The sequence below is a fragment of the Gossypium hirsutum genome, chromosome A05 (assembly GCF_007990345.1).
Source record: "Gossypium hirsutum isolate 1008001.06 chromosome A05, Gossypium_hirsutum_v2.1, whole genome shotgun sequence".
Taxonomy (NCBI): Eukaryota; Viridiplantae; Streptophyta; class Magnoliopsida; order Malvales; family Malvaceae; genus Gossypium; species Gossypium hirsutum.
This window is the reverse complement of record NC_053428.1, coordinates 101,755,482-101,765,949: the sequence shown is the minus strand read 5'-3', so window position 1 is coordinate 101,765,949 and position 10,468 is coordinate 101,755,482. Positions and strand designations below refer to the sequence as shown.

Sequence of the window (10,468 nt, the reverse complement as noted above, 5' to 3'; positions counted from 1 at the left end):
AATTTGTTTAGGGATGTTATACATGTGTTGTGTGTGGGGGTATATATATATGTCGTGAGCGTTTAATTAATATATAGCATTTGAAGATCGTGTTATATTATTCGATTCAGTGTTTTACCAAAAGTTTATTATTTTTAAAAGATAAATTACATCATTAGTCACTAAATTATGGGTAAGTTTTTGTTTTGATTGTTTAATTAAGAAAAGTTACAATTTGGTCATTAAACTATTAAAATCGATGTTATATGACTTTTGTTGTTTGCACTATATGCACCAATCAAAAGCTCTCTTTCTCCTTATTTTCTATAGCTCATTTTTTTTATGAAATATCTTTGGACGTCACAAATCTACGAACCAAAATTCAAATAACTTTTTTCTCTGATCTCCAACATTGAACCTATGTTCTTCTACTCGTCGATAAGTATTAATCTGCCATATTGATCATCGAATTGTCATTTAGAGTTCACTGAGAAAACTTCTAAGAAAAAAAATTAACCATCTAGTGGCTAAAATAATTTTTTTTGAATAGTTCAGTGACTTAAATGAAAATTTTTGAATAGTTTAGTGATCAAATTGTAAATTTTTTTAATTAAGTGACTAAAACGAAAACATACCTATAATTAATGACTAATAATATAGTTTACATTATTTTTAATAAACAATACATACTATTTTAAGGGTAATTTTATTTTTCTAAATAAAAGTATTTACTCGTTATGAGATCGTAACCTCAAGCATTTTAATTTTTAATAACTTTTACAATTACCATTTCAACTAAAATAATTTTTATTATTTTATAAAAATAAATTTAATATATAAAATTTTCACCTCATAGATGTGCTATGATCTAATTTCTGTAATTCGAATTATTTCATCTTAATTAAATTAGTTTTATTAATATTTAATAATAAATCCGCATCATATATAAGATAACCAAAAAGAATGGATCCAACTTCAAATAAAAAAATACGAGACCTAATTGTTGAGTAATCGATTAGGCATTCACTTCCTAGCTTTATTTTATTTAATACATAAAATATTGGTTGCTTCCTTAGAAAATAAAATTTCGGGTAAACTATTAAAGTAGTCATTTTTGTTTATCTCAGATTACATTTTACTCATTTATATTTGAAATGTTACGTTTTAGTCACTTACGTTAACGTGTTGTAACATTTTAGTCACCAAGCCGTTAATTGTCATTAACACTGTAACAGTGATGCGGTACGTTAAATCATCATTTTTAAAAAATTAGGTTAAATTATACAATTGGTCCCCATATATATATTGTTTTGAGTAATTTAATTTTTTTTTCTTTTATATTCTTTTAACTTTCTTTTTTTTTTCCATTCTCTTCTGCTTCTCCTTCTGTTTTTCTCTCTTCTCCATCTCTTTTAGCGTAGTTTTTCTATGTTTTCCATTTGTTAAAATTTTTTATGCTTATGAAAAAAGAAAAGGCAAAAACTAAAACAAAAATAAAACTTGCTTCGCATAACCTCACCCTACAATTACAAACTCTCATTGTTACAAACTCTCATTGTTCATCGTCGCTTTAATGAATCAATTTGGATCTCTCAATGACCTAGTCCATAAGCTCGTCTCACTCGAAGACCTCGCCCGTTGTGACCTAGTTCCTAAACCCTTAACTTCCTAACCAGCCTCCACGATTAACTTATCTATCTTACCTACAACATTCTCGCCCTCTCGAAGCTACATTGTTTCATGATTTCTTCAAACAAGCTCTACACCCTCAATGACTAAAATGACCACCATACAAAACTTACCCTCAAATTTACCCAAATCAGTTTGGTTCCATGCTCCCTTTCTCTCTTCGATCCATCCATGCTCGACTTCCAATTAAGCTTGCTTGAGAATATCCAAGAAGGTTTAGATCAATTTTATTGTTTACTTAATTTTATTCGTTAGAATATAAAAGAAAAGGAAAGGAATAATCTGTACGATTCTATAAAAGTTTGGAAATGGAAATAAATTATTTTGAATATTAAGAATTCAATTTATGTTTAAATTTGCTTAAGGATATGATTTTTTATATCGATTAGTTAGGTCCAATTTTAGTTTCAAAATTAGGTTATATTCAAATCAAGATTTGATTAGCAATGTTGATATTCGGTTTTGAGTGAAATTCAATTTAAAAGAAACAAAGCCTTGGTTATTGCTGGGCAAAGATTATGTTTTTGCAATGAAAAATATGAGAAAATAGAAAAATAAAGGGGAAGAAGAAAAGTAAAATAAAGAAATAAAAAGAAAAAATTAAATTATTCAAAAAAAATTATTCACTGTTCCAAATAAGTATTGATTATAATTATATATTAGTTGTCTATGCTATATATATTGAGAAAAAGTCGGGCTTTCATTAAGAAGTCTAAAAAAACAAAAGCAACATCAGAATTAATGGACCCAACCCAACACTCAACCAAGCATTCCAAGCCCAAATAGAACAAACCAACCAAATAGAAAACGAAAACAAACAGAAAGTAGGAAGCAAACAAAAGAAAAAACACAACGCAGCAAAAGAAAAGAAATATTGACAAGCACCATAAACGCTTTGGCAAACACCCAAAACACGAGTTAACTCTACACTAATTTAATTTTAAAATCGTATCAAAATACTCTTACTTTAAAAGGTAATTGATATTATTATAAAGATATTTTGTCTTTTAATATTTTTATATAATATTTCAAATAAAATAAATGAAAAATATTATTAAGGAATTAAATACAAACCAACAAACTCAAATAAAGAAATCTCTAACCATTCCACCAATAATCATTCGTTAAAATAATTTGTAAAAAAAAAATTTCACTTAGTGACATCGTTTAGTACTTGTTAATATTTTAATTTCTATAAATATATAATACCATGAAAAAAATAATAATAATGTCACAGGCTGCAATTTAAAACCCGTCACCGTCACACAAAAGATGTCACAAGCTACAGAAGCTAATATTATGATGTTATACATGTGTTGTGTGTGGGGGATATATATGTCGTGAACGTTTAATTAATATATAGCATTTGAAAATCGTGTTATATTATCTAATTCAATGTTTTAGTAAAATCTTATTATTTTTAAAAGAAATCGTCACATATTGTGATATTGAAAGTTCGACCCCGTAAAAGATATGGCCCAAAAAAAAATGGAAAGAAATATACATGTAACGAAACTATGAATAACCCTCCAAAATTACCTCAAACAAAATATTATAACATAAGCATATGCAATGAATTGACATTTATTTATTGTTATCATTATTTTTTTGGTTAGGAGGCTGCTGTTTGAGAAAACGAGAATGAGTTGCATATGTCAATATTTAAAATTTAGACCTTCTAACTGCAAATTCATAAAAGTAAATGCATAAACTAATCAAACTAAACTTTAAGTCATTAGCATTTAGAAATTGCCTATGATATCTAAAACAGATCTGTAAGTGCCAAAAATTACCAGACAAACTCCCACTATAATTATAAAGCACATACAAACCAATTGGCCATTGAATCTTCGATAAATACCTGAAATCTTCAAGTAGCATAAGCATGGAAGTATTACAGAAGCAGTGATACTTAAAAGTGATCCCACCAGGGACATCAGTGAACCAAAGAACGGAATCGCCAGTGCCACAAGAACGGTGCTGATCAACAAGTTGGTGCCGATGAGGATGCTGAGGAATCGCGGGTTGCAACGGCATGAAAACCGGGTTTTAATGGCATTAACGATTGGAGTAACCATCAATGCGTATTTGGCTATGGGGTTCACCAGGGTCGTGTAGATGGCCACTTTTGAACTCATCTTGCTTGCTGGAAGATTCAATGTTACCTGTGACTGAATTTGTGGTCCGAACATTAGGTACCCGAAGATTGCCATTGATGCATACGTGATGGTACAAAAGATAAAGCATACAATCAGTACCTGAAAAAAAATTTATCCGATTACATGTTTTTCGATCGAAAATAGCATCCAATTGAAATTGCTATCTAGAAGAAATACTTACATTGGAGAACTGATGTTTTTTCTTCATAGAAGTGTAGAGTGTAGGGAAAACTGGATGTGCACAATAGCAGAAAGCATATAAGCTGATAGCAGTCAACATTCCATCCCAATTGACCAATGTTCCCTTTTGTTGAAACCCAATCCCTTCAAACGCACCAGTCCATATAATGGAACCAAGTGTGATTCCAGAAGCTAATACCCCACTGGTTGACACATATGAAAGAAGGCTCAAGTTATCTAACCAAACTGTCGGCAATATTATGAGGCTTACTATTATGATAAACCCTTGTTTCCCAGCAATTGTTAGTCCTTGACCAACTTCAAATTCCATATTTGGGAACAAATTTTGAAGATTATCTCCTTCTAAAATCAAGAATCCTGTAGCAACTAAGTAAAGCTCGATGTACATGAAAATGGAGACTGTCAATCTTCCTTTCTTCCCGAATGCAAGCTCGCCGATGTCGGGATAAGTTCGGATATTCGAATCCGAATCCATGCATCTTTGGATTAATAAGCCAGAGAATACATGTGTTGTGTGTGGGGGGGATATATATATATATTGTCAACGTTTAATTAATATATAGCATTTAAAGATTGTGTTATATTATCTGATTCAATGTTTTACTAAAATCTTATTATTTTTAAAAAATAAATTACATCATTAGTCATTAAATTATTGGTAAGTTTTTATTTTGATTGTTTAATTAAGAAAAGTTACAATTTGATCATCAAACTGTTAAAATCGATGCTATATGACTTTTATTGTTTGCACTATATGCACCAATCAAAAGCTCTCTTTCTCCTTCTTTTCTATAGTTTTTTTTATGAAATATCTTTAGACGTCACAAATCTACGAACCAAAATTCAAATAACTTTTTTCTCTGATCTCCAACATTGAACCTATGTGCTTCTACTCGTCGATAAGTATTAATTCACTATACTGATCATCGAATTGTCATTTGGAGTTCACTGGGAAAACTTCTAAGAAAAAAAAATTAACCATCTAGTGACTAAAATAATTTTTTTGAATAGTTCAGTGACTTAAATAAAAATTTTTGAATAGCTTAGTGATCAAATTGTAATTTTTTTAATTAAGTGACCAAAACGAAAACATACCTATAATTAATGGCTAATAATATAGTTTACATTATTTTTAATAAACAATACATATTATTTTAAGGGCAATTTTATTTTTCTAAAAAAAAGTATTTACTCGTTATGAGATCTTAACCTCAAGCATTTTAATTTTTAATAACTTTTACAATTACCATTTCAACTAAAATAATTTTTATTATTTTATAAAAAATAAATTTAATATATAAAATTTTCACCTCATAGATGTGCTATGATCTAATTTCTGTAATTCGAATTATTTCATCTTAATTAAATTAGATTTTTTAATATTTAATAACAAATCCGCATCACATCTAAGATAAACAAAAAGAATAGAGCCAACTTCAAATAAAAAAATACAAGACCCTAATTGTTGAGTAATCGATTAGGCATTCACTTCCTAGCTTTATTTTATTTAATACATAAAATATTGGTTGCTTCCTTAGAAAATAAAATTTCGGGTAAACTATTAAAGTAGTCATTTTTGTTTATCTCAGATTACATTTTACTCATTTATGTTTGAAATGTTACGTTTTAGTCACTTACGTTAACGTGTTGTAACATTTTAGTCACCAAGCCGTTAATTGTCATTAACACTGTAACAGTGATGCGGTACGTTAAATCATCATTTTTAAAAAATTAGGTTAAATTATACAATTGGTCCCCATATATATATTTTGTTTTGAGTAATTTAATTTTTTTCTTTTATATTCTTTTAACTTTCTTTTTTTTTCCATTCTCTTCTGCTTCTCCTTCTGTTTTTCTCTCTTCTCCATCTCTTTTAGCATAGTTTTTCTATGTTTTCCATTTGTTAAAATTTTTTATGCTTATGAAAAAAGAAAAGGCAAAAACTAAAACAAAAATAAAACTTGCTTCGCATAACCTCACCCCACAATTACAAACTCTCATTGTTCATCGTCGCTTTAACGAATCAATTTGGATCTCTCAATGACCTAGTCCATAAGCTCGTCTCACTCGAAGACCTCGCCCGTTGTGACCTAGTTCCTAAACCCGTAACTTCCTAACCAGCCTCCACGATTAACTTATCTATCTTACCTACAACATTCTCGCCCTCTCGAAACTACATTGTTTCGTGATTTCTTCAAACAAGCTCCACACCCTCAATGACTAAAATGACCACCATACAAAACTTACCCTCAAATTTACCCAAATCAGTTTGGTTCCATGCTCCCTTTCTCTCTTCGATCCATCCATGCTTGACTTCCAATTAAGCTTGCTTGAGAATATCCAAGAAGGTTTAGATCAATTTTATCGTTTGCTTAATTTTATTCGTCAGAATATAAAAGAAAAAGGAAAGGAATAATCTGTACGATTCTATAAAAGTTTGGAAATGGGTACACACCTAGTACGTTTTCGATGTAAGAGCACTCCTAAGATCACCAAAACCTAAAATCTACCAATTAAAGCCTAAATTAATCTTTTAAAACTACATTAAACCAAACTATCTCGTAAAAGACAAGCCTTTAATTTACCAAACACTCTTACCTTAGAGCGAACAATAATGCTTACAAGAAATCTAGGCACCGATTGAAAGCCTCCAGCCCTTAGACCTCTCCTAAACATAAAACGAACTCTATTAAACCAATATTCATTAACCAATGCAGGAAATGCAGTCACCAACCTACCGATAATGAACCAAAAATGTGGGAATAACGAAGCACGGAATATTGATCCAAAAAAAAGAAAACCAGCAACGAAGAGATGAAAAGAAAAAGGGAAGAGAAAAGAAAAATAAAAAAGAATAATAGCAGGGGAAACAAAACTAACATCGGAAGACTTGGCGAAAGAAAAACAAAATTTGTTTTGAGATATCCTGATAACTCCCCACTACTTCACATCCTAACCACCCACTCTCAACCTTTCAATACAATCAGAACTCTTTCAATTAGACGAGAAAAAATTATGATACACGCTCGTACAGGGATTCGAACATAGGACCTTCACACAACACGCAGACTCCCTTACCACCTGAATGAGCAGGCTCATTCTAATATGGTTTTATAGATACTTAAATATAAGCCCACTGAACAGAGATAGGGCTTAGTACCAAAAATAACAAAATTTCCCCAAACTAAGGCTTGAACTTGGGACCTAACACACACACCCAGAACACTTAACCACTGACGCAGATACACATTTCATGTCAAAAACTTACAAAAGCAGAATTATAAAATTTAGGGCATTACACCATCGTTGTCGGGTAACCCAGGATGACTTAATTGGTGGTTTAACCACATATCTATTATGGTAACTTGATTGCAATACTGATGGCTTGACCACATTTATATGATTCTAGTAGATTACTGCATTATTTTTGGTAGCTTGAATGTGCTATTCTGAAAAGTTAACATACACTCACTTATAGGTGTGTAGGTTGGATGGGTATTTATTACCTAATTGGTGTGTAGGGATAGATAGAGATGGTCTGTAACGAGTGAGGGTAGGATCTAAATTTGTATTTGTATCTGCATCTGTATCTGTGTTGGTATCTGCATCTACATCTACATCTACATCCGTATTTGATTTGACTATTTGTATTATACTGCATAGCATGGTATGCTGTGCATTTTATACGATTTCTGACTTCTATGTAATATTGTTTTTTCTATTGTTTTGATTGCGTTGAGTTACACACTGAGCTTTGTAAGCTCACCCAATTTTTCTGACTTTTCAGGTAATCAGCAATCATAGGATCAGTCGACGTGGGAGCTCAGATTGGTTTTACTTGCATAAGATTATATGAATTAATTATTAAATTAACTTTCCGGATTATTGGACTTTTGAGTTGAGTTTCAGATTCTAATTTTTGTTTGGGTTTTCTAGCAGATTTTTACTTAAATGTTTTTTTGAAATCTGTCTGATTTTTGCATATTTAAAATACATTTGATTTTCAAAACTAACTAAGTTACGCATTTTTTCCGCTGCGAATCAGACTGCAAATTAAGATTACAGAAAGATAACAAATTTAATGATCCAATTCTTCTATTTTGAAAGATAAGAGGAAAGTCTTGAAAAAAAAAGTGTGTTAGACTATAGTAGGGTTTTCTAATAAATAAATAGTAACAAGTTTCTGGAAAATAATGGATAAACAATGATTTGAAAAACAAACAAGCTGGTTTTGAGAAGTTAATATGACCTTCAAGATCCAGTTGTAACGTCTAGATAAAGTTTAGGGTGTGTTACAGTTTGCTTGCCAGTAAAATATTTTTCTTAAAAGATTTTCATTGTTTTACGGTGTTTTTTTATGGTAAACAAATTTTCAGAGGAAAATATTCTTCAAAACAATGGTAAAACAAAGGCATTTTTAAGTAATCATCTTGTAAGACATTTTCCCTTCTCCTCTCCACAGAGTCTTCTCTTCACTGACTTGAATAATAGTTGTTCCCTCGACGTCGTGTTTCACCACTGACCTAGTGCCTAATGTCAGCCAACAGCTCTTCTCAGCACCAATCACCGGCGTTCGTCTTCCTCTATTGAAGGTAAGAATGAAAAAATAAACCACCTTTCCTTTTATTTGTTTTTCCTTTCTTGAATCCAAAATCTACTTTCTGAACACAAAATCTACTTTCTGAACACATTTATGCCTACATGTTTATTCCAAAAAAATTCCAATACAAGCAATAGTTTCCTTCTCTATTAATTAAAGTTTCTCTATTTCATTTGTTTCTCAGATTGTCAATTGCTTTGAATTACATCTGGGTTTTTTATTAGATCTTTATCTATTTTTTGATGTTGCGATATTGATGTTTACTAGCGAGATACTTTAATTTGGAAAATTTTGGGTCTTGGTGGGTGACTTTGAATTGTTAAAAAAGGATTGAAGGATAAAAGCTTTTTGATTGGTGTCAGTCTTGCAGTCTGAAGGTCTTTAACTTTGGGTGTATTTAATGGATTGGATTTTAGAGTTAACAACTTTTATTGTTAAAGTAGGTTATTTTAAAGAACTTTATCTGCTCAATCCTACAGCTCTACTTTTTTATTTTGTGGTAATCTGCAAACCTTGAAGAAATAAATTGTGACTTCATGAAATTGTTGTGAATCCTTTTTTCCTTGGTAGAGTTTTTCTTTTTTGGAAAGAATTCTCATTCTTCTTGTAATATTCTTGTTAATTGGTGATATGTTCTAATTTTTAATGTAATTATTTAGCTTTTTTTATGTTTAGGAACTACATTGTAAATGAAAAATGAGTGGAAAAATTTATATTTTCATAAACCATAATTGAATATTTCAAGCTTCATTATAATTTTTTCAAATATATGCACTTAATGATACCTTTGTCAGCCTTTTGAATATGAGATCCAAATATTGATATATAGAAAGACAAATCTAGGATTTGAAAGATAGATATAATTTTGTAATCAATGGAATCTTTTTGTTTTCTCTCTCTTTTGAGAAAGGGTACTTAAATACACAAATAATTTGATTATGAATTAAGCATTCTAACTAGTTACATGATTACTTACATAAGTTTCTCTATGTATAAGTACTAGAGGTTCAAGAACAAGTTAAATTGTTATCTTGTTGATTTCATTTCATAAAGTCGTAAATCCATTCAAGAAACATGTAAGATACAATTTTATTAATTAATGAAGCATGGACCATGTTTACAAGCAAAATTTGTTGACTCTACAAATGAGGCTTTTGAAATGGACCATATTGAATGTACCAAAAATTACATTTACCCTTATACTAGTTTATAAAGAAGTATTGTTTATTGTTGATGTTGGCTTCATTAGTTCTTGAGCTCAAACACAACTTGAAATTATATTTTGTAATGATCAAATATTTGTATGGTATTATTTTGTGTAGATATACCGTAATCAAGATCATAATGCAATTGTTGGGGTCATGGCTTTAGTTTTAGCTTTTGGGGATCTTTGGATTAAAAAATTAAAAACTAGGAAGCAAATTGCTTGTCACCCTTATCTGAATCGAGATTATGAGAGAGAAAACTTGATTAATAGTATTTTATATAGAGGTGACTAGCATTGTATTGATGTGATAAGGATTAGACCAATTGTTTTTTTTTTAAATTTGAGTGACATTCTTACTAGGAAAAAATTATTACAATCAATTAAATTGGTCAAATATTAAGGAGAAAGTGGTTATATTTTCAAATATAATTGGTCATAATGTAAGGTTTTAAGCGATTGGATCAAAATATTATAAATCAACTAAGACAATTCATCGACATTTTAGGGTTGTTTTGAGAGCTATTTTGAAATTGTATAAACTAGTCATTAGATTAACTGATGACTCAACTCTAGTGAAACCAGAAACAATCAAAGGTTTTCTATTTATTTTAAAGATTTTATTGGAGCATTAGA

General features: G+C 30.1%; 1 protein-coding gene across 1 annotated transcript; it reads right to left on the bottom strand.

Annotated features, from left to right (window-relative positions):
• Positions 1-3,395: 3,395 nt before the first annotated feature.
• On the bottom strand, positions 3,396-4,524 carry LOC107961103 (amino acid transporter AVT1I). The gene is made up of 2 exons (XM_016897339.2): positions 4,009-4,524; positions 3,396-3,926 (listed from the first exon to the last, which is right to left on the bottom strand). The coding sequence occupies exons 1-2, from the start codon at positions 4,501-4,503 to the stop codon at positions 3,411-3,413; spliced, it is 1,011 nt and encodes a 336-aa protein (XP_016752828.2). The 5' UTR covers positions 4,504-4,524; the 3' UTR covers positions 3,396-3,410.
• Between the last annotated feature and the right edge of the window lie 5,944 nt (positions 4,525-10,468).